At 37.5% G+C, this 25995-nt stretch overlaps 1 protein-coding gene across 1 annotated transcript in view; it reads left to right on the top strand.

Moving 5' to 3' along the window:
• The first annotated feature begins 658 nt into the window (after positions 1–658).
• The window catches only part of LOC145280649 (short transient receptor potential channel 7-like), an 84797-nt gene continuing 59460 nt past the window's right edge, over positions 659–25995 (top strand). Inside the window, exons 1-4 of the mRNA XM_080132171.1 lie at positions 659–731; positions 15626–15711; positions 16163–16243; positions 17201–17359. Coding sequence (XP_079988297.1) covers positions 659–731; positions 15626–15711; positions 16163–16243; positions 17201–17359 — 399 coding nt within the window. The remainder of the gene's footprint in view (positions 732–15625; positions 15712–16162; positions 16244–17200; positions 17360–25995) is intronic.

The raw sequence follows: 25995 nt of genomic DNA, 5'->3' as shown, positions 1-25995 counted from the left end.
GTAGGTCTTTTATATTTCAGGACTTCCGGACATTTAGTATGACTGTCGATGATAATAAGGTTGTACTGGTCATTCAAGAGACCTGTGAAGTCGACGTGAATCCTTTGCCACGGTTGGTACATTTTTAGCCACGGTTTGTCCGTAGTTGTTGGCGCTTTTAATGCGAGTGCGCATTTTTACATGCATCAATCATATCTGCTATGCCTTCTGTCCAAGTTTTGCCAATAGATGCAACAAGTCACGAGGCTTTTAGTGTGTTTTTCCCGGAATGTCCCATATAAAAATCCCACAGGATTTTTATATGGAGACTGCTCGATATCACCAGTTTGCCGAAGAAAATTTCACGTTCTCTAGCCCAATGCTTATTCCGTCGCATCGACCAAATCACATCTCTCATGACGGCTAATAAGCAAAGAAGTCACAGCGTTCTTCCCTTTTCCTTGTCGGAGCTCAATTCCAGCATAACGAAACCGGATTCAGGACAAAGAACTGTCCGTTCAACAAAGACCCGTCCGTTCAACGTCCAGGATAAAGAACTGTCCAGTTCAACAAATGTGAAAACCACGAAGCCTTCAACTAACTCGCACAGTGGACGCACGATAACGCAGTGGAAGAAAGTATAATCAATATCATCCGCCAGTCTCCGCATCGGACACAAATGGGTGGCTCTGCAAATCCCGCTACAAAGTCTTTTGCTGACCCAGAGAGCATTTCTGATGATGATGATTCAGGTTAGTAATGCTTCAATATTATCGAAATAGCTCATCCCAGGCGCCGAAGGCCTTATTAAGCGGCGCTCCCCATTCGTAAACCGAGCCCCTCAGTCCTATCGTCTCGAAGAGATCGCATTACCATAACTCTACATAGTGTCTTACGGGACAATACTCGGGTGTCAGAGAGGTTTTCTTTCACTCGAAGAAGGAACTTCAAGGATTATCGACACTTGGGATAAAGCAAACACTTCTTTCGGGGCAACCTGTGTGCCCCCCTCAACCGAATTTACACTTTTCAAAGCTGGGAAGACTTTATATGGTGTCTTCTTTCCAGAATTCACCGTTTCACTAATAAGATCTACATATTCGTCGATTAGACGAAGCGTATATCGACGAATTTAAACACTTGACATCCCAAGATCGCCTTCAGACGGATGTAGATAACAGATCTTCCGTCTAACTATGGCTTTCTTTCCACGCCAAAAGAAATTGAAAAAACACACTAGACACTAGTGAGGTCTCCGAAATTGGAAACGCAGACTGTAAAGGAGGAGTGGGTAAATGTGCGAACTCGACCCTTTAAAGTAAGCTTTCTCTAAGACCACAGATGGATTGTGGCCTGAGCAGCTTCCGCTATATTAGGACTTAGGGTAGTAGTGCAGAAAGTGATCCGGACGTAACTCAGCCACTGCTCGGCTGTCACCGGAACACTGACGTCAACAGCCGGAGTAAGCCGAGTGTCGCTGAGGAAATTAAGCCGAGCGGCGCATAGCATTACAAGAAAAAGAAAAGGAAAACTTACCTTGGAACTTTAAAGTTTTATTAGCGATAAAGGAAAATGGTATAACATATTTTTTTTATATATATAAATATCTTTTTTATGGAAAAATAATTTTAAACATTCGTTGTTAGTTCAATTAAAGTTTCACTGGTAAGTCCAAAACAATACTTTCAAAGATATTTTTTTCTTTTTTTGTTACAAGAAAAATAGAAACAAAACTGTTTTTTTTGGGGGGGGGTCTTTTTTTTTGTTTTTTTATAGAAAAACGTGTAACGTTGAAACATTGTTTTTTACAAAAAAAAACAAAAAAACAAACCAAACATTTTTTTTGGGGGGTGGGAGGAGAAGTCGCTTTTTTTTTTTTTTTTTTTTTAGAAAAACGTGAAAAGTGAAACATTTGTTCCACATGATTCAACGTAGCCTTCATTTCGGGATCTACAAAATGAAGGCTGTGGTTCACCGTCAAGTGGCGATACCCTTCTCTCCCCCCCCCCACACACACACTTTGTTGTTGCTGATACGACCGTGGTCCCCGGCAGAATATACTGTTTTATTAAGGGAAGGAGGGTTTCTGCATTCCGGTTTGGTACACTCACCAAGAAACCCTCCTTTTCGGCGGGGTCGTATCCCCCGAAGACCCAGACTGGTGTGATTAGTCGGCCTACGTTATGTTTTCGGCGATTGAATACTGCCTCGTCTATTTCTATCGTATGGCCCGGGCCCCCTATCTGCCGGGGATTTCTGAGAAAATATTCTCCACAGATGTCTCTCAGGAAATTTTTCCAATCGGCAATGGTGTGTGATGACCTAAACCGCATTCGCGTGGGAGATCTTTTTTCGTGGCTCGCGTGTAGGCCCACAAGTAAATGATTTTGATAATTGTTGCTATTGTAAGCCTGGACTTGGCGAAAAATGTGCCAGTCCTTAGTGAATTATACGTTGGGCAATTGCTAGCCTGACACCTCCAGGCATAGCCATCGCTGACTTTTGCTCTTCTCATAAACTGACAGCTGTGTCCGCATCACGTTTTCGACTTTGCCAGTAATTTTTATTTTGTTGGCAAAAAATCCAGTACTTCCAGCTGGAGTTTTGAGTTGGTCACATAAAGATGTGAAATTCATATTTTTTTTACACTTTTTTTTCTTATGTGTGTTTTGTTTTTGTTTTGTTTTTTACTTTTTCTTTTTTCTTTTCTTCCTCTTCTAAATTGTCGTCTGCTGCTTTGAATTTGCAACGCGCGCCGCGTTGAAAAACATCGCGCCTCATTTTCAGTGGCTCAGCTTTATGGAACGGCGACGCTGGGCTTACTCCGGCTGTTGATGTCAGTGTTCCGGTGACAGCCGAGCAGTGGCTGAGTTACGTCCGGATCACTCTCTGCACTAGTACCGGACTTAGGGGTATTAATTTTAAGTTTTTCTAATGGGCGCCACGATGGGGGATGTATTATCTTGGGTATGGGATTTAGGAATTTACCCGTATTTATAATGATATTGGTGGGGTGGCTTGTATGGAACTTGGTCCTGGGCTTTTAACTGGTGAGTGGGTCTTAGATCCTTTTCAATTTTTCTCATTTCCAGGAATTTATTCTTGCCGGGATCTTTTTCCCTCATGTTTCTTGATTTTTTTCTTCTTTCCTCATTTCATTTTTAGTTTTACTGCTTTTGCTAAGGTTAGGAAATTCGGAACGATCAATTTGAGGGGGGCACTATCTGTTGATGATAGTATTTCAATTGGTTTCCCGAACATGGAGGTGAACCCCGGCCTTACTTTTTTAGGTTCACCGTTGTATCTGCTGACTTCCTGCTTCTTTGAATGCATTCATTTGTCAAGTAGCTTACCCCCCAGGTAAAAGACGACACGTTTAGCATGTGAACCATGAAACCTGCAACAAACTCAGTCAGCGCCACAGCGATGCGACAATAGACGAAGGCATGACATGAAGTCGGGTTTCATCGCCACACCATTGACAAATAGAGATGCCTTGGCGTTAGTGAGACACCCAAACCTGGGCGCCCAGCGCCAGATCGAACGAAGCTGCCCCTCGTCAAAGCGAGCCCATGATTCATATCATCCCTCACGGACCCACTCACTAACATCCGATATAATGCCTTTCGAGATAACAGCAGAGTGTTAGAGAGGCTTTCTTTCACCCTAAGAGGGTACTTCAATGCGCAATGAACTCGCGATAGAAGGAGCACTCATTTCAGGGCAATTTGTGTGCATCCTCTATCGGACAAGTGCACAGTTCTCAAAGCCGAGAATATTTTCTTAGTGTCTTCTTTCCAGAAGTCACCATTTCCCTTAATTTGCGTATACATACGATCTAGGTAATAGAGCCTAAGCCTGTTGTGACGAATCTTCACATTTAACATACCCAGAGAGCCCTCAGAAGGATGGAGATAGCAAATACGGGACCTTCCAATCCACAACACATGAAAAAAGCTCGCTGCAAACGTACCAATGTATCCGACGCGAGAGGAAGAATTGAAAGACGGTATAAAAGGATCGGATATATATGCGAAACGCACAACCCGCTCTTCCCTTTAACGGAAGGTTTCTGCTGATCCACAGACTAGCTGTGGACCGTATCGTTTTCAAAACCTCCGACGAATGTTGTCCAGCTGAAGGTCAGGACCCAAAACCAGACATCGAGTATCTTGCAATGTCTGTCACTCCAGTCAAAGGGTCTTTGAAGTGAGACTCCCCTCCAAGAACCAATGCGCAAGCCAAAAGACTTGTCACAGTTAATTTTGGCCCCTACTACTGCTTGATACAATCTGATTTCTGTGCCGACGACATTAATCTTGACATTGCTCGTTATAAGTACTGTTATATAATGTCGGCATAGGCGGAGTGCTTTACCGTGGAGGAAGCGTCCTGTAAAGTGATACCGCCTAGAACCGGATTTACCCTTAGCTTGCGAAGGAAATATTCCAACGCAAGCACATAGAGCATTGATGATAAAAAACAACCTTGACGAATAGATCGGGATCAGCTGAAGGACCTCGATCCTATCCCAATTTCTTCTGCATAAAGGAGGTGAACCTACAAGCGAAACTGCATCATTAAAACAGCCCCTCAAGTATCAATGGTCAGCCCTATAGAAGGCTTTGGGCTAATTTGATCAGCACAACCGCCGTGTTGACTTTTCTGTCCTCAAGCGTATCGATTGCAGGTTATCCTAAATTGTCCTGCCCTTCATGGCATAAATTTGATCAGAGTTAATTAGACTAGCTAAGACGAGCTGCAGACGATTAGCAACAATCTTGACCCAAATCATTAACTCTGCGTTAAACATCGTTAAGTGCCAATAATTATCTAACATCCTCACCATGTTTGCTCTTGCGTAACAGCTTCATAATGTCCATGTGGTAAAGTACTTTCTAAACCATGAGTTAAATAAAACTGGCAGTAAAGGAACACAGATGTGCTACATGCTCAAATATACTTCGTAAGGCAGACTATCGATCCCCGGAGACTTGTTAATGCCGATTGGCTTTAAGGCTTTAGTGACCTCCGTTACTTTCACACTTAGACACTTCGGTCGCCGAAAGGCGAGAAAATTCAGCAAAATTGTGTCGAATTGTTCCAATGACAGACCAGGTTCCCCGGAATAAAGTTTTTGAAAACGAGACAGAAACGCCCCCCCCCCCTCGTAGAACACTTTCGTTTTTACTCACGGTACGCCCATCCGGCAAGGTGACACGTGCAGTGTACCGATCGGCAGCATGAAAAAGCTATGCTGCACGCAGATCAGCGGCCATGTTTGTTGCTTCCTGAGGCATTCTTTTTAATCTAATCTAGTCCGAAATACTAGAGCTTGATGCTCCTTTTCAGCCAAGGAGATACGCCGTGCCATAATTATATTAACGATAGCACTATCCCCATTCTCCAGCGTCCTATCTAATCTGGATTCAAGTATCACTGTGGCAGTCCTAGATTCTAGATCGAGTCTGTTAAAGTCGGCAGAAAAAGACCTTACAGATTCCTTAATTTTGACTCACCACTTATTCCCGATTACAGACACCGTCAATTCCCGCCGTAAGTCCACTTGGTAACGCAAACTACATAGTGGTATCAGTTGACATCACATTTAAATCCCAAACTCAAGGTGAGGCACCATTGCTCAAAACAACAAGGTATTACAACAGGGCTGACTGGGAAGTCATTAGAGAACACATCCGAGATGACCCATAGACCGATACCTTCTCTCTTTCTGCTGAACAGTTAGCCAATGAGACAACTGAATGGTGCAAAGCAGGCATGGAAACACATGTTCCTACACGGAAGTATTATAGCAAGCCCCACTCACACCCAGGGTTCACTTCAGATTGTGCAGCTGCCATTGCATAAAGACAGCATGCATTCCGCCGTTTTTGTACGTCATAAATCAAATACAAATAGGCAAAAATTCGTAGATGCTAGAAATCATTGTAAGAATGAAATAGCAACAGCCAAAAGAAAGCATGCTGAACAAATCAGGGAACGCATAGAATCGCAAAATATGAACTTGTGATTTCTGGGAAATCTATAATAGTGTAGTGAATGAATAGCAATCAGTAATTCCTCCACTGAGCAACAACCAGAAGGTTGCACGCATGACAATGGAAAATACGGAATTGCTTGTACGACGATTCGCATCCAACTCCACCTTAGATCCAACAAACAACTCCCTACCAAATTTCCCTATGCGGATTGAAGCCACATTAGCTGATGTAAAAGTCACCCCTTCTCATGTCTGCAAATTCATAAAAAAAACTTGGACACTTCAAAGGCGTGTAGGCCTGATCTCATCCCTGCTATACTAATTAAGAAATGTTCAGCCGAGCTAGCCCCCATACTTTCCAAGCTTTGCAATAAATGCCTTTTTTTTTACAAGGTGGTCACCACTTATCAAGGCCCGGAAGTCACTCAGGGATAAGTGTTATTGTAAGTACAGTACGTTAGTGTGGAAATTTAATAAAGTGTCTACTTAAGGAGCGGTTCATCAGGAATTTGTTTACGTTGGACTTGAAGACATCCAAGTTGTAGTCAGGTGGGAAGCAGGCAAACAGAACAGAGTTCCACAGGCGTGCAGTTCTAAGAAATAAGCTTTGTTCATGGAATCTACGTTTTGATTTAGGCATAGATAAAGGGTGGGGAAAGTTTTTGACAGTGGATTCAGCTAGACGAGTGTTTTTCGTGAAAGATTGGCGAGGAGGGGCCAGAGATTGGAGTTCAGACGAGCACCTGCCATGGAAATAACGATAAAACAAAGATAGGCTTGCAGCGTCTATTCTGTGGGGGAGAGGTTGCAGGGAAGAGAAAAGGGTATCCCCACTAAGCCACGAAGTCTATTTTGTACTCTGTCAAGGAACGATAGGATGTACTCTGTCAAGGCAGGATATGGAAGCAGTATTCCATCCTTGGACTACTTGGCTTTTATATAGATAGAGAATTGCATCAGTAGTGAGATATCTTCTGGAGCAGTAGAAGGATCCCACCATCTTTCCAGCGACCTTGGTAACAGACTTGATGTACGTGTTCCATTTCAGATCAGGAGTGAAGGTCAAGCCCAGAAGCTTGTCAAAACACGGGGCTTCTCCTAGACGAAAGCCATCCATTTCAATTGATGCCAGATTGAGATCAGAGCGTTGATGATGTAAGGATAGGAGTTTGGTTTTATATGCATTAAAGGTAACCAGTCACGTCTTCCCCCACTGAACCACGCGCTCAAGATCAGAGGAGAGAGAATCAGAGAGAGCTTTGTCATTTACAGCCTTTGATGTGTTGCCCTGGATGGTCGTGTCATAAGCATAGATGTCAACGAATAATTTAAGTATGTGTTTAGGGAGATCATTGATGTAAATCAGGAAGAGAGTTGGGCCTAGGATGGACCCTTGAGGAACTCCAGCATTAATATTGCACCCTCTGATTTTTGCCCATCAACAACTACTCTTATGAGCCTATCAGAGAGTGCCTTGCTGAATCTTGCTTCCCTAATAGCTGGAAGATAGCGTCTGTGGTACCAGTGTACAAGAGTTCTGGTGAAAAAACAGACCCTCTCAATTATCACCTCATTAGTCTTCTCCCACTCTTTGCTAAAATCTTTGAGACCTTAATTAATCAAGCACTAGTTCACCACCTCGATAAAGCAAATCTCTCTAACAAAGAGTATGGATTCAGGCAATTTGTTCTACGGCAGATATTTTAACAGTCATCTCTGAACGCATTTACCATGTACTGGATAAGACGGGTGAAGCCAGGGCTGTAGCCCTTGATATATCCACGGCTTTTGACAAAGTCTGACATAAAGGGCTACTAATGAAAATTAAATCGTACGGTATAACTGGACGTATACTAAATATAATTAGATCCTTCTTAGACGATAGAAGCATACAGGTTGTCATTGACGGACGTACACCCAAGCAGCATAACATTAATGCGGGAGTACTTCAGGGCTCACTCCTTTGACCATTATTATTCCTGATATTCATAAACGACCTTCTTGATAATATTGTGTCCGAGATGGGTATATTTGCTGATGATACAACGCTCTATAATATGCATGAGGGAAGAACAGATGTACATAAATCTAAGACAATGGCGTAATCGTTAGAAAATGACCTCCAGACTATAGTGGAATGGGACTGCACATAGGTGGTAACATTTAATGCTAGTAAAACTAATCTGATTTCCTTTAACAATTATAAGACGCCTCTCCAACCCCCTATATCTATGACAAATAGCACCCTACCTGAGAATTCTACCTTCAAACTCCTCGACCTAACATTTGCGGATAATATAAACTGGAACAAATACATAGAGCACATTCCAACGGCTGCAAAGAAGGTGTTCCCTCCATCGAGCTAGAGGATTACTCACACCTGAGAGTATCCTGTACCTTTACAAGGTTACCATTCGCCCATGCATGGAGTATTGTTGTCATCTGGGCTTGTGCATCTACCACTAGTCTCTCCCTCTTAGATAAAGTTCAAAAAAGAGTTGTCAATCTAATCGGTCCCACTATCAACTAAGCTCCAGCCCCTGTCCCATCGACGCATCACTGTATGTATTTTACAAATATTTTAATGTGGAATGTGTTCTGATGAACTCGTTTCACTTGTACCCCCTCGACGTACATATTCCCAACAAACCCACTTAGCAATAAGATCTCACCCCTTCACTGTTGATGTCCCTAAATGCCAGAAATCTTTCTATTCTAATAGTTTCTTCCCTCCAACAGCTAGACTTTGGAGTACCCTTCCTGCTGCATGCTTCCCTGGCTGTACTGATATGCCGAAGTTTAAATGTAACATAAACAAATATCTTGTTAATTTTTTCTATACATGGCCCCAAATAGTAGCCCCTTACGTCCAAGTGACGATATGCTTTGTAAGGGGTGAACATGAGTATAAAAAAAATGGTTAGTAGTAGCCCGACACGATAGCATTCCACGTCGAACAGTGGCGTGCTGAGCTTCCAGTAACCGGCCATAAGATTAGTACTGTCTTTAGCATAAGTTTCATATGTATATTTTAGCTATGTTAGTCTTTTTAGATATCCATTTTTTTCTTTATTCTTTATTTGTATAAATTTAAGCCCATTAATTATTTAAACAACACCCCTTCACATCAAATGCTCATCCAATAAATTTAAAACTTTTTTCAATCCTAATATTTCCCCCTTTGTTCTTTCCTTATTATTAACCCTCTATTTTTTCTAATTATTTCTTACTTCTACCCATATCACGCAATTGCCGCAGACCCAATATAAATAATAGGACGTATATTAAATATAACTAACTGGACATATTTTAACTATTTGTCATATAAATGCTTTCCTACTTAACAAATCTAGTGCGTATAAAAAGGATATATATGATTATGTTAAAATGCAATCAACTAGACGTATGCTAACATTGCGGCTGAAAAAACCTTACCCCCACCCCAATCATGGAAGCGTCTGCATTCTGACACGCTCAGTTCATTTCAGATATGTAACCCCCACACACGTCACTCTTCAATTCAACTTAATTTGATCCCGACGCAAATGCATGCTTCTGTCCTTCTTTCTATCTCCCCTTTTTCTTCTCTTTTTTTTCTCTCCATATTTATCATATTTTGTTAATATCCACTCATAATCCTAAAAAGCATATATTCTCTTTCTCATTTGGACTTTCGCCGTCTGCCGAAGCAGACAGTAAATTTTCTGTCTGCGGAACAATTGTAAAGGATTAAGTCAATACGTGAGGTTTATATATATATATATATATATATATATATATATATATATATATATATATATATATAAACTAGCAGGGAGACTCATTGTTGCCCGGGATTGAATGCTGATAAACGAATGTTTCATACTCCCATTCATTTTATTATCATCGAAATCGCTGAAATCGACCTTTTTCAATCAAACTCTAATTGGGAACCAATAACGGTACACATTCCTCTATCATAGACTTGGTTCACTCTAGACAACCCACTGTTGATATTTTAAAATTATTTTTTATAAATAATGGCTTGAATGTTATATCAAAGAACCTTCTGTTGATTTTATATGCCGGGTTTTACTGGTTGTGCGGTGATAATGGCTTTCTTAGAACTGCACGCCTGTGGAACTCTGTTCCGTCTGCCTGCTTCCCTCCGGACTACAACTTGGTTGTCTTCAAGTCCAATGTTAACAAATTCCTAATGAACCGCTCCCTTAAGTAAACATATCAGCAAATCTCCTCACTAACGTAATGTACTTGCAATAACCCTTATCCCTGAGTGGCTTCCGGGCCTTGATAAGTGGTGATCACTGTGTAAAAAAAAAAAATTTAAGTTTAATTAGCTGAGCAGCGGCTTGGTTCCTACCAGTTTTGGCAAATAGCAAACAGAATCCTGAACAGAAGCGTGTGCTCTATGCCAACTATCATCAATGGACCTGAGGTAATCTCGTAAGCATCAAACAAAGCCAAACTCTTTGTCAAGAACTTTGCAGCTAATTCTACCCTTCGCGACCAAGGCCGCAAACCCCAAATTTTTCCTTTTGTATAAGAAAACACGCTATGTGATATACAAATATATGTACGTGATGTTGCCAAGCTAATCAAAAGCCTTGATTCCAGTAAAGCAACCGGCACTGACGGTATTCCAATTATAGTAATCAAAAAACTTCAACCAGAACTAGCGCCCATACTTACAAAGTTGTTTAAACGTTGTCTTAAGGAGAGTTGCTTCCCGTCACCCTGGAAAATCTCATCAGAATGCCCTGTATTTAAGAATTCAGGTGATCGCTCATCTCCCTCTCAGTACAGGCCAATAAGTCTCCTGTGCGTCATGAGTAAGTTTCTGGAATCAACCATCTCAGCAAAAATAACCTTAGTGACACACAATATAGTTTCCGTTCTGCTAGAGCATACAGTTATATCTCATAGGATTAGCGAATCTCTCGACAGAAGCAACCTTTCTAGGGCAATTGCTCTTGACATATCAAAGGCCTTTGATAGGGTATGGCATAAAGGTTTACTTCACAAGATATCCAGCTATGGTATATGTCTTCTCAATTATTAAATCATTTCTCTCTGATAGGGTCATAAGAGTAGTAGTTGAGGGGCAAAAATCAGAAGCTCACAGTATTAATGCTGGAGTCTCTCAGGGGTCCATCCTGGGCCCAACTCTCTTCCTGATCTACATTAATGATCTTCCAAATCACATCCTTACATCATTCGTAGACATTTATGCTGATGATACTACCATCTATGGTAGCACATCTAAGACTGTAAACTACCATCTATGATAGCACATCTAAGATCGTAAACGACCAAGTTATCTCCGATTCTCTCTCCTCTGATCTTGAGCATGTGGTACAATGGGGGAAAATGGCTGGTTACTTTTAATGCATCTAAAACCAAGCTATTATATTTACATCATCAAGCTCTGATCCCCATCTGGCATCAATTGAAATGGATGTCTCTCACCTTGGGGAGGCGTCATGTTTTGACAAGCTTCTGATCTGAAATGGAACACGTACATCAAATCTGTTGTCAAGGCCGCTGGAAAAATGGTGGGATTCTTCTATAGATCCAGTAGATATCTCACTGCTGATGAAATTCTCTATCTATATAAGAGCCAGATACATCCAAGGATGGAGTAATGTTGCCACATCTGGGCAGGAGCAGCTAGAAAGGAGTTGTCCTACCTTGATAGAGTTCAAAATAGACTTCGTAGCATCATAGGAGATGTCCTTTTCTCTTCCAAGCAACCTCTATCTCACAGAAGAGATGTTACGAGCTTGTCTCTGCTTTATCGTTATTTTCATGGCAAGTGCTCGACTGAGCTTCAATCTATGGTCCCCCCTCGCCAAACTTTCACAAGAAACACTAGACTAGCTGAAAAAACTATCAATAATTCCCCCCACTCTTTATCTGTAGCTAAACGTAAACGTAGATTCCATGAGCAAAGTTTCTTTCTTAGAACTGCATTCCTGTGGAATTGTCTTCCGTTTTCCTGGTTTCCAGCTGACTACAATATGATTGTCTTCAAGTCCAACGTAAACAAGTTTGTCATGAGCCGTTCCACTTAAGTTAACAAATTTACCGAATTTCCACTACTAGCGATTACTATATTATCGAATTGACTACTGTACACTCTTAACCCTTATCCTCGAGTGGTCTCTGGGCCTTGATAAGTGGTGATACCTATGTAAAAAAATCATGGTTCAATTGTGCTTTAAACAGCAACATTCATTTCGAACGCGCCCCTGTTACATCAAATAACCTACTTTTGATTTCATATGTTGGGACTTTCAGCTTGTGTAGTAATAAAAAAATTCTCACATGCACCTGTGATGTTAGGCTGTGTAAGGTGTTAACTTTGGTCAAAATCGCCTGTTTCTTCTTTCATCGGATTATTTCTATTATTGATTATCGATATTTATTGAAGACATTCCGATATAATACCTAAAGTACCTTCGTGTGAAATTTCATAAAAACCGGTCCAGCGGCTTTCGAGTCCATAGGAAACGAACTTAAAGACACGCAGACAAATTTCCTTATATATATATATATATATATATATATATATATATATATATATATATATATATATATATATATACACACACACACACACTTCAGACGTCGAATGTGACTTAATCTCTGGACATCGAGGATAATCGCATTTGAAATGAGATAGTTTTATTCGATTTAATTCATGGATCAATTACATCCTCCCTGATATGCGTACAACAGTTTCGATGCAACTACTGCAAAACTCTACTTAAATGTTTTGGACTAATGACGTATCATTTTCAGTTCTGTTTTGCAACAGAAAAATGTTCCGTCTTTATCGAAGGAAAAGTTACATTCACAATAATGAATTAGTTTTGAAGTTCGACATTTTATTCAATACCAACAACAAATATCCTAACTAGGCTTTCATTGTACCGGCTTCTTATCTATATTGAAATTGGAATTTGATGACGTGTAGTTATCGAACTTTAGCTTTAGTGCTGTGTAAAATTTATAAGAAGATAAATCATTCAGTTTTAATTGTTGCTTAACTGATTACATAACATTTTAAATATTAGTCATAAATTATCTATTTTACATAAAATATTGTTACTAAATTTGAAGGGAAATATTCTCCGAAAAAACAATGAAAAGTGATTTTGTTTTTCAAAACTAAGGATAAAACGAAGACTTTCTTAAAAAAAAAAATATTTGTAAGATGTCTAATCTTAAAAGAAATTAATATGAACTTTTCATTAGACAACAATATAAAGCTATATGGATTACTTCCAAACATGGATTTTGCTTAAGTAGAGGAGAACAACACCTACTCTTTCTATCAAGCAAGTGACTATAGTACCAGTGCTCGATGATCTACCTAACCGATTGTAATCATTTAAGACATCTTCCTTCTCCTAGATTAGATGCTTTACCGAGGCTTGATTAAAGACTACCCTATTATTTCACTCATATCTAAGAAGAGGTGGATTGAAACTTTTCACTAGGAGTATTAAACTGAAAAAAAAAAAACCGAACCTAATATGGCAAGTAACTATAACGCCATTAATATTTTCGCTGTGCATTAAAGTCAGGATCCCAAATCCGAATTAATTTTTGGAGGGCGAAACATGGGCACGCATTACTGGAAGATGTTATAAAAAAATATTAGCATCTACATATCCGCGGTTGCAAAGACTACTGAGCGTTCGAAAATTTCGGTGTGACCATCTCTAATGATTGCATGATTTCGACAAAATCACACCCCCTCACCTTCAAAAAAACGAAAACAAAAAAGACGACCATACACAATCTAACTCTTATTCAGAAACTTTCCAGCCAGACCAGAGAACCGAGTCCTGTAAACGTCACTTTTTAAGCAACAATTCTGTGGATCCGATAAAAAAAAAATTGCTTTTAAAATACATTTTCTCGTTACCAACTAAAAAAATGTGGCAGCTTTTAAAACTGTCTCATTTGTCACTTAATTAGTTTTAATTACATCCAAGTGATATTATAAGCCATTGAGACAATTTGGAAATTGTCTACTTTTTGTGACCTGTTTCAAATGAGTACAGAACTACACAAGCAAAAATATGTTTTAAATGCGTATATTCAAGCATCCAATTAAAACAAGTTTGGATTAAACAATATATTTTTAATATTTTTGTTTTGCTACTATATCTATCTATATTCCTATAATTTTTTTTGTATTGATATTCATATCAAAAACCATTTTTTTTCTATTTAGTTAAAAAGAAAATACAATTTTATTATACATAGGTAGTGGAATTCGAATTCATCTGCAAAAGATTTAGCTTATTTGCATATTTTTTAAACACTCATTTTAATTAATTCCTTATTAGTTTTTCGCTTTTCTTATTGGATGATCATCTTTAGTGTAATTATATTCCTGCATGTATTCTACATGATTTATACTTGTGTAATATTTGCGTAAAAAGTTTTCAGTAAACACAAACCTCTTTCTATATATATTTATGTATGCGTCTATATATTTGTTTAAAAAATTTTGCCTACCAAACTCCTGTCAGTTTTTGGTCTACAGACATTCGAACCCATGTGGAACTTTATATTTTGGGTTCCGGGAAAATTGGTGCGTAAAAGTGTGAAAATTAAAGAAATGGAATTTGCCAGAATTATGAATATGCATCCGTAACAATAGTAATCGTTATTGGTTCATATTTTAATTTTTAGCCTTGCAGCAAACATGTCTTCATAGCTCAGGTATTAACGTCAAAGGAAAAAGTAAATTGTAAGCTAAATGTTTTGGTTTTGATTCTCGGTGTGGCGCCCGAATCATTTTATTTCATTTTTTTATTTTTATTTTTTTTTTTTACTTTTTAAATCCTTACTATATATTGGGCCCAATATAATAAATACGAAATCTACATTAATCAAAATATCATATTTAAGTGTATTTTACGACCGGGCAATGCTGGGCAGCCTGCTAGTTATATCAATATTTCTAATAGAAAATTAATTTAAATTAAATCGTTAAAAGGATTATATTTACAAAGATAATTTCTGAAATTGGGGAGAGCGATAACTATAATTAAGTTTTACATTATAAAGATAACTTCGTTAAATTAGATTTAATAAACATTACCACCTAGAACTAGTTGTGTGTAAAAAAACATTCCAGTTTGTTTAGCAATTAAAAATCTTGTATAATGTTTTATTTCTTTTTTTTTATTGACGAAGAATAAATGCTTTATAAATCTTTTGACGGGGTAAAAATTTATTTTTATTTTAAATTGATTCTTATTTTTATGCGAATATTTATTATCAGTGAATTAATAGGAACGAAAAACCTTGTTACAGAAAAATAGAACGGTATAAATACATCAATTCGAAACGTTGGAATTCAAATCCTGATGGAATTAAATATTTGATATATAAGAAAAAAAAAACAACAAAAAAAAACAATTGCTTTACTTCCTTTTTAAACGTGCGACAAAAAAATTGCCAGTCAAAAGTCAAACGATCCGAAATATTTTTTTTTCCGTATCTAACTATAATCATTAAAGAAGCGATAAAGCAAATGGAAGAAAATACAGACGAGCATCTAGCTCCGGAGACGGCAAAACTTCGAATTTTGTTAGTAAGTTATTTATTTGTTTGTTTTCATAGAGATAATAATGGGCAAACCAGAATCCCGACTTGGTCCACAGCAAACGGTGTCCGGTCAAATGGCGTTTCTTATATTACCAAACTTCGTAATATAACTTCTGGCGAGAGTTTCCGTTTTCTAAATTTATCAATTTTAATAAATTTTTTAGGTGAAAGTACAGAATAGTTAAATACTCTACTCCATGTTAAGAATGGTTGTCTAAATAACAGCGTTGTTATATTAGCACGATCAGTAAACTGCAGATCATTCACATTCTTAACGTGCAAGGTTTCGGGAACTATTCTGTACTTTGATTTATTAAATTAATAAATGAAAATCTGTAGAACACTTGGCAAATCACTAGAGTAAGCGACTCAAAACCAGAAGGATTTAATATCGGGAACTGAATCCGACCGGACATTGTTTGTAGCGGACTTTAAACTTCTGATTTGCCAAATTATGGCGTTTATTAAAAAAATGTTCGCACAACTTTTGCTGCGCAAACTCGGTTATTTGACCATTTCCATTTGATTTAAAATTGGATTGTGTCTTTTTAGGATGTTTGGAGGAATACACGTAAACGTTTTCGGTACATTAAAGGATTTTCTAACGATGATTTGCAAAGTCCAACAGGATCGGTAAGACAGTTTACTTTTCTTTATATTGACTTTTTTCTTGCGCGGGGGGGGGGGTACTTATAAGTTGCGCGTGTTTTTTTTTTTAGTTCCTGTTTCTACTGAATGGTCGGCATCACAGCGAATGCCCTAGAAAAGTTCTTTTTGATTAATATTTAGTGTTTTTCAGCTTTAGAATAAGCAAACGAACTTTTTGTTCAGAATGGTTTTATGTTCATGCGATATGCTAACATAAAATATATTTTAAAGTAGTAAAAATATTAAAAAAACTTTTATTTGAAATGTTTTTCAAATGGTATTTTACATTGTTTTGCATTGCTATAATTTTTTTTTCTTTATTTTGAAATGCTGTTTTACATGTTCAATTGACTATTTGTAATCGTTTGCTTATTCTAAAATTGGAAAATAATAAACATTAATCAGAATAAATTTTTCCTGTGCATTCACCGTGAAGTCGATCGCCCAGCAGAAAACGGAATGTAGCACGCCAGATCATGCAACAAAAATAATCCAGTAGAAAAAGGATTTATCCTTCTCTGGTTTAGAGCAGAACATATACTACACTTTCATTCTTGCCTGAAAACGAAGATTGCTTTGTCTTTTGTATATTTGATTTCTTTTCTACCTTTCCTCTTGCTTTATCTTTGTCTATTTTGTGCTTCTTTTTTTTGCCGTTGTCTTCCTTGATCTTAAGCTATTTTGTTTCTAATGTTCTCTCTCTCTCTCTCTCTTTCTTTATCTCTCTGCCTTTTTCCTTTTGCTGTTCATTTTATCTTATTTTTCTTCTCTTTGTCTTTTTCTCCTTTTTATCATTGTCTTTCTCTTGTTGGCATTTCTTTTTTGTATAGCCTTAATTTGTCTTATGTGTATATTTTTTTTATTCCTTTGGGGATATTTCTTTACTATTTTGTCTTTAGTTTTTCTTTACAATCTTTTATTTTATTTGTTCCAAAACAACAGCATGAAAGCAATGAAGCTGAATTCTTGCATAAAGTTGAAATTGGTGACTATCCTGGAATGGTTCGCCTCTTGGAGAATAATTCCGAAATCAATATTGACTGCGAAGATCGATTAAGCAGAAGTGCAATTACATTGGCCGTTAGGAATGAACATCTGGAGGTAAGTAGAAGAAATACTTTTATCTACACTCATGCAACGTATACCAAAACAAAAATATTCCTTGAAAATATCCGTTGTTAAAGAATGAGCTATAATGTTTCGTAAATATTTCTGGTCATTAGATATCCTTGAAATCGTATTACTTCTTTATCGTTTCTTTATTTGATCTGTTTCTTTTATCATTTCGCACGTATAAAAATGTTATGATTTAGAAAGCCATTTTTAACACGGAGAGAGGTGTTTTGTAACTCATCAGAGACGCCCTATGGCGAAATATCTTTTCACTTCCTGCTGAACAGTGCGCAAATGAGACCACTGAATGGTTCAAAACGGTAATTGAAGCACATATTCCCACACGCAAATTTTATAGCAAGCCCCACTCTCCCCAATGGTTTACTTCTACTTGTGCAGCTGCCATCGCGCAAAGGTAGCATGCGTACCGCAAATTTAACCGACATAAGTCCAGTTCAAACAGACAGGAGTATATAGAAGCCAGAAGTAACTGTAGGAAAGAAATAGCGACAGCTAAGAGAGAATTTATTGAAACCACCAAAAAATGCATCGAACCACAGAAATTAGGAACCCGTGACTTCTTGAAAATCTACAACAGTGTAGTAAATAATGGGCAATCAACAATTCCCCTACTATCCAACAATCATAGGGTTGTTTGCTTAGCAACCGAGAAGGCTACCATGCTTGTCAGTCGGTTTGCCTCCAACTCCACACTGGACCCTGCTAACCACCATTCATTGACTTTCCATTGCGGACAGACGCCACACTAGACGATCTGAAAATCACCCCTTCTTAGGTTCATGCTATCATAAAAAATCTTGACACTTCAAAAGCATGTGGACCTGATCTCATCCCGGCTGTGCTATTAAAAAAGTGCTCTGCTGAAGTAGCTCCAGTTCTTTTCAAACTTTACAACAAATGCCTGAATAAATCTTGCTTTCCTGCCTGCTGGAAAACTGCTTCTGTGGTACCAGTTTTCAAGAATTCTGGCGAAAGAACTGACCCAGTAAATTATCGCCCTATTAGCCTCCTCCCACTTTTCGCCAAAATATTTGAGTCCATAATTAACCAAGCTCTAGTCCATCACCTTACAGATGCTAAACTTCTGACCGACCAACAATATGGATTAAGGCAAGCCCATTCAACAGCAGACATCCTAACTATAATCTCCGAGTGTATATACCATTCACTGGACAAAGCAGAGCGGTAGCTCTAGATATATCTAAGGCGTTTGACAGGGTATGGCATGAAAGTCTTCTCAGGAAAATTAGATCATACGGTATCACTGGAAGAATACTTAACATAATTAAATCCTTCTTAGATAAGAGAAACATCCAGGTTGTCCTTGACAGTCGTACATTTAAACAATATGATATACATGTGGGGGTGTCGCAGGGATCTATCTTTGGACCTCTATTATTCCTAATATTCATAAATGACCTCCCTGACAAAACTATCTGTGAGATGCTGATGACACCACGCTCTATAACAGACACGACAGGAAAACAAATGAACACATATCTAAAGAAATGGCAGAAACACTAGAGGATGACCTCCAATCTGTAGGGGAATGAGGACATAAATGGATGGTCACATTCAATGCTGCCAAGACTAAACTGGTTTCCTTCAATAACTACAAGAAACCTTCTCTACCACCCATAGCAATGGACAATGAATCTTTATCTGAAAGTACATCTTTCAAACTCCTCGGCCTAACGTTCACAGAAAACATGAGTTGGAACAATTACATTGAGAGCATTGCTAGGACCGCTACGAAAAAGGTAGGCTCTCTCTACCGTGCTAGAAAGCTACTAACACCTGAAAGTATCCTGTACCTCTATAAGGCCACCGTTCGCCCATGTATGAAGTATTGTTGTCATATTTGGGCTGGTGCATCTGCTACTAGTATCTCGCTCCTAGACAAGGTTCAAAAGAGAGTCGCCTACCTGATAGGCCCTGAACTGTTATCTAAGCTTCAGACTCTGTCCCATCGACGAAATGTAGTATCCCTCTGCCTATTCTACAAGTACTTTAACGGCGAATGCTCCGACGAGCTGCAAGCACTTGTACTCCCTCGAAGTAAATACCCCGACAAACCCGACATGCAGCAAAATCCCCCCCCACTTCACAGTTGAAATCCCTAGATGTAAGAGAGCCTTCTACTCCAGTAGTTTCTTCCCCAGAACTGCTAGACTTTGGAATTCCCTTCCGGGTTCCTGCTTTCCCAACTGTACTGACATGCAGAAGTTCAAGTGTAACGTGAACTGACATATTGCTGCCCACATAGTACCCCTGTAGCTTATATCCTTGGTAGTAGCCCCCTACATCAAAGTGGCAATGTGCCTTGGTTGGGGTGAAAATGTAAATAAAAAAAATAAAAAACTATTATGTATTTTCACCTAACATTTTTTTAATTAATTTAATTTAATTAACTTAAGGTTTTACAATATCTTTTAATTTGAAAATACTATTTAAAATGGCACGATTCAATAAGTGCACAAGCACCATAATTTCTTTATTTGACCATTTCTTTCTTTTTACTAATAGTTGATGGATGGATGGTTTACTGGAGAGTATTAGCGAAATTATTTGTATACCCCCCCGATAGAATCTGAACACGTTATGACATTTCCGCACTATTAAACGTTGCACTAATTCCACTTTAAGATAATTTAGTATTTGTATAGACCACTGTTCAAGGTTGACTAACATCTGCATGTAACTTAGAATGTTTTCATCATCTACAACACCGGTCAGTATGGGCTAGATTTTCGTTGATAAAGTGAGCTCCATCACACTAGTTCTAGAAAAGTAAACCTAAAAATACATAGATTTACGATTGGGACAATGTTTTTTTGTGATGAAATGGCTTCGAAAAATACGGAGCAACGTATGAATAAATCCTAACCATAATTGAAAACGATGAACATACAAAATAGTTAAAAAAAGGCTTCCCACAATTTCTATGTTAGGGATGCGTTTGTAAATAACGTTATTTAGAAACCCATCCTTAACACGAGGTGGCTTTAACTATGTTATGTTTTCGCCTTTTAAAACTATCAACTCATTTCCATATTAAAACCAGCTTTATAAACGTAAATTAGAAATAATGGTAATTCAGCATATGTACACATTTCAAGTTACCACTAGATTTTAACTCGAAATGGTCACTCGTCTTTTGTACTTGGATTATTCGGACTACTGTCCTCATTTTTCATGGTATTCTCACAAGTAGTTTTCCTACTGGGGTGGTGTTATTGCTTAACAAGGTTCAAAGTTCACTCGAGGACAAGGGTTAATGAGTGTCAGTTAACCGATTAGACAAAACTGTGATTATGGAACTTGGTTAATACTTGCTATTTCAGCGGACGCCTCAACAGTAACTTGTTCACATCGGACTTGAAAACGGCAATGTTATAGTCAACTGGGAAGCATCCAGATAGATAAGGGAAGATTTTAACAGCTGTTGTAGATAGACGAGTGTGCGTTGCGAACGTTTAACAGGAAGGTAGGCATATATATATATATATATATATATATATATATATATATATATATATATATATATATGTGAATAAAAAGGAAAAACCTAAAAGAGTAAAAACAAAATTAAATCAACGTTTCGTCCCCATTTCAAGGGACATCATCAGGATTTCTAGGCGAGGATGTACAGGAAGATATATATATATAGTAGTTCAGCCGGGCTTTGCTCGGCCCCATGTACTTTTCATAACTTTATGTGCATATGTTTATATATATTAAAAAGTTTGACTCCTGTCCAGGTAATCTACATCTAAAATTTCAAGTGTTTAGACCCAAAATTGGTGGAGGAGTCTGGTAGAGTCTTCAACTTTTAACTTTGTCCTGTTGGCAGCCAAATTTTCGCCCAAAAACTGATTAAAAAGCTTGTTGCATGCCTGATTACCCTTTGTGTAAAATTTCAAATGTTTAAACCCAAAATTGGCTGAATACTTTCCTAGAGACCGCAAAGGTCAACTCTTTTGAACTTTGACCCCTTGGCAGACAAATTTTCGGCCAAAAGCATTTAAAAAGCTTGCCCTATGTCTGAATACACTTTATGTAAAATTTCAAGTGTTTAGACCAAAAGTTAGTTGAGTAATAGGTAGAAACCGCAGAGGTCAATTTTTTTTAAACTTTGACCCCAATTTTGACCCCTTAACATATATTGTTTTGGGCTCAAATCAAATTAAAAAGTTTGATCCATGTCCCAGTAACCTGCATCTAAAATTTCAAGTGTTTAGACCCAAAATTGGCGAGGGAGTTTGGTAGTTTTCAAAGGTCAAATTGTTGAACTTTGACTCTTTGACAGCCAAATTTCTGTCCGGAAACTGATTAATAAGATTTTCCCAAATCTCAATACCCCTTGCGTCAAATCTCGAGTCTGTAGACTAAAACTTGACAAAGTTTCACTTTTATAGATATATAGGGAGGCCCACTTAAATGTAGCCCGACCTCTAGCTGATCTTTCTTTTACGACATACTGACACCACATACAAAATGCAATTTTTTTCAACAAGATGGCGCTACATACCACACGCCTCATAGATCACTCACGCGAGTTCATGGCATGTTTATGAAAGAGAGAACAATAAGCAAAGGGTTATGGCAAACCTGTTCGGCGGACTTGTCATCATGTAATTTTTATGCAAATAATCCTCACAATCTAGACTAACTAAAGGAGAACATTACCAACGTTATTAGGAGAATCACCAGGCAGTATTTAAAAACGGGGAGCACTTCCAGCATATTTTATAACACTACAGGTAATGTAAACAAAAGAATGTTTCTTCTCTCTACTAAATTTTTCTGAGCTACTTTTAAGTGGAGTGGGCCACCCTATATATATATATATATATATATATATATATATATATATATATATATATATATATATATATATATATATATATACTAGCAAAAGTACCCGTCGTTGACTGGGTTCAAAAACAGCCTACAGAAAATGGACTCTGATTTATGAAACTATGATAGGTTATGAAAAGGAAGGGTTGTAAAGAAATAGCTTCGACTTTGGGGGTATCAAAACCAAAGCAAAATATCATGAAAGTAAAAATAAAATAGATAAACTCCATAATTTATTATACCATACCTGTTCACAATGAAACACTTATCACAATATTCTGTGGATCTATATTAAAAAACCTTGTTAAACTTTGTGACATATTTCCATTCTATGGAGGTCAGGCGCGAACGAACACCACATAATTTTATTATACCATATTTCTTCAAACTGAAACATAATTATGAAAGTATACTTACGCAGATAGATATGAAAAGTCTTTATTAAAGTTTGTGCCTATTTCCATTCTATGGAGGCCAGGCGCAAACGCAGACCCCACAATTTTATTATACCATCCTTATTTGAGTTAAAACATACTTATAAAAGTATTATTATGTACATCTATATAAAAAACACTTGTAAACGTTTTTTTTTTAAATTTTACATTTTTTATTTCCATACTTTGTGGATCAGGCGCTAACGCAGACCCCACAATTTTAATGAATCATCATTATGCCAGATCAAACATACCCATCCCTGTGTCTCGATACAGCTTCTATCATTATATGAATCAGTTTTTTAAAATAGTCAATCATATAGGAGCCTATTCGTGAAGCGACCATAATAGAGGTCAGTGTACCCAATGATACATGGCTTAACAGAGTTTGAGAGGGAAAAGATAACAAAGTATCAAGGACTTATGTATGATATGAACGAAATTGGAAATTAAAAGACGTTTCAATTATACCAGTCATCATAGGAGCAACTGGGCTTATGAAAAAGAACTTTAAAAAGTACATAGCAAGCATACCCGGTGAACCAAGTGCAAGTGAAATACGAACGATTGCACTGAAAGGGACGGTTAGAATCCTGAAAAGATCTCTTGGTTGGACTCACTAAAATAGGGGTAAATGTCAGACATCTGGTTGGATGTCCCATCCCCTAGAAGAAAAAGTTTAAGAAAAATGAAAAAAAAAAAAAAGACCACACACACACACACACACACACACACACACACACACACACACACACACACACACACACACATACAGACATTCAGCTTTATATTATATATGAGAGAGAGATATATATAAATACATGAGTGCGCGCTAGAACGTGTTCATCCTAAATACTACGCAATTATCCATAAATAGAATTGAGTGTAATAGTTTAATGAACCTAATCATCCAATAAGAAACCGTAAATTAATAATTGCAAGTTCATTTTTCAAAAGAATATGCAAATTAGTTAACTGTCAAGGTGTCGCTTGCATATCCATGACTGAATATATTAAGCATTTCGTTGTGATAATTTTAAATAGAAAAGTAGGCTTTTACTATCAATGTCAATGCGACAAAAAAAAAACTCTATAGGTGTGTAGATATACTGAAAAAGAAATCACGAAAGAAACATGGTTTTCTCCAAACACCGACGCGATCATTTAACAATTTCAACAAATTTTCACATACGGAAGCACATACATAAGTATAAAAACTTATCTAGCCTCGAAAATCGTCCTGATCAAAGCGCTTAAAAATACTACTTCAAGAAAAGTTGTCAACTATCTCAACAAAAATAAACTTCTCAGTGACATACAATATGGTTTCCATTTTGTTAGATTTACAGCAAATGTGCTTAGTTATATCTCATAGGATTAGCGAATCTCTTGACAAAGGCTTCCTTTCTAGGGTATTTGCTCTTGACATACCAAAGGCCTTTGATAGAGTATGGCATAAAGGTCTACTTCACAAGATCTCCAGTCACGGTATGGCTGGAACTGTCCTCTCAATTATTAAATCATTTCTCTCTGCTAGGTTCATAAGAGTAGTTGTTGATGGGCAGAAATCAAAAGCTTATAGTATTAATGCTGGAGTCCCTTAGGGTTCCATCCTGGGCCCAACTCTCTTTCTAATCTACATAAATAATCTTAGATAATTTGTAGACATTTATATTGATGACAGTTCCATCTATGGCAGTACATCAAAGACCGTAAACGACCAAGTTCTCTTTGATTCTCTCTTTTCTGACCTTGAGCATCTGATACAATGAGGAAAGAGGTGGCTGGTTACTTTTAATGCATCTAAAACCAAGCTTCTGTCTTTACATCATCAACGCTTTGATTCTAATCTGGCATCAGTTGAAATGAATGGCTCTCATCTTGGGAAGGCGCCATGTTTTGATAAGCGCCTGGGCTTGACAATTACTCCTGATATGAAATGGAACCTGTGCATCAAATATGTTGCCAAGGTCGCTCGGAAAATGGTGGGATCCTTCAATCGATCTAGTAGATATCACTGCTGATGCAATTCTTTACCTATATAAGAGTCAGGTACGTCCAAGGATGGAGTACTGTTGCCATATCTGGGCAGGAATTTCTAGAAAGATCTTATCCTTCCTTGACAGAGTTCAAAATAGACTTTATAGCCTAGTAGGAGATGCTCTTGTTTCTTGCCTCGGAGGGGATGTCATTTTTTCTTCCCTGTAACCTCTTTCTCACATAAGAGACGTTGCGAGTTTGTCTCTGCTTTATCGTTATTTTCATGGCAAGTGCTCATCTGAGCTTCAGCACTAGGGTCCCTCTCGCCAAGCTTTCACGAGAAACACTCGTCTAGCTGAAAACATTATCAATATTTTCCCCCACTCTTTATTTGTGCCTACACCTAAACGTAGATTCCATGAACAAAGCTTCTTTCTTAGAACTGCACATCTGTGGAACTCTTTTCTATTTGCCTGCTTTCCAGCTGACTATAATATGGTCGTCATCAAGTCTAACGTAAAGTTCTTGATGACTATTCTTTATTACAACTATACTGTCGCTATTTCTTACAACTAAACAACTTTAACCCGTTGACAAATATAAGAACAATTGTAGTAAAGCCAACACTACTACTACTACTCTCTATCCGTCCCTTTTCCTTCCTTCCTTCCTTTTTAATTTTTTGTTTACATTTCTAGATACAAAATAGTTGTGTGAGAACGGTGAATTTGTTAACACATTTACTAATCTGTTTCAATATTAGTTTTATTTTATTTTATTTTATTTATTTATTTAGGTATTATTTTTTTGCTTCGGGTTTTATTATTTATTTTTAGATTTTAAGTTTCTATAACTTGGTTGAAGGATTCCAATATGGGTTTTTCATTCTTATATTTCTCATCGGTACGTTCATGTGCGTTTTTGCTGCTAAATGACTTTCGTCGGCGTTCGATTCGTGGGAAAATCATGTTTAATTTTCGATTTTTGAGCGATTATTCGGAAAAATTGGTAACTTTACACGAATAGGGAGGATTGATTTTCATTTTTAAGTGATCCGTCCGTGATTTTTCATTTTAATACACATTCATAGAAATGTTTCTGTTATGTCAAAAAATTTCAAACAAATAAATATTTGTTTATTTTCCTAATATTACGTTGTGATTAGGTTCCAAGCGCACTTGATGCGTATTTTATTTTATTTAAATTAAAACAACGTTGCTATTGAATCCTCATTCTTGACATATATATATATATGTGTGTGTGTATATCTATATATTGATAGATACACACACACATATATATATATATATATATATATATATATATATA

The sequence above is a fragment of the Euprymna scolopes genome, chromosome 1 (genome assembly GCF_053919585.1).
Source record: "Euprymna scolopes isolate OS-2025 chromosome 1, ASM5391958v1, whole genome shotgun sequence".
Lineage (NCBI taxonomy): Eukaryota > Metazoa > Mollusca > Cephalopoda > Sepiida > Sepiolidae > Euprymna > Euprymna scolopes.
The sequence above is the reverse complement of the archived record's forward strand: the minus strand, read 5'-3'. Positions and strand labels throughout refer to the sequence as shown.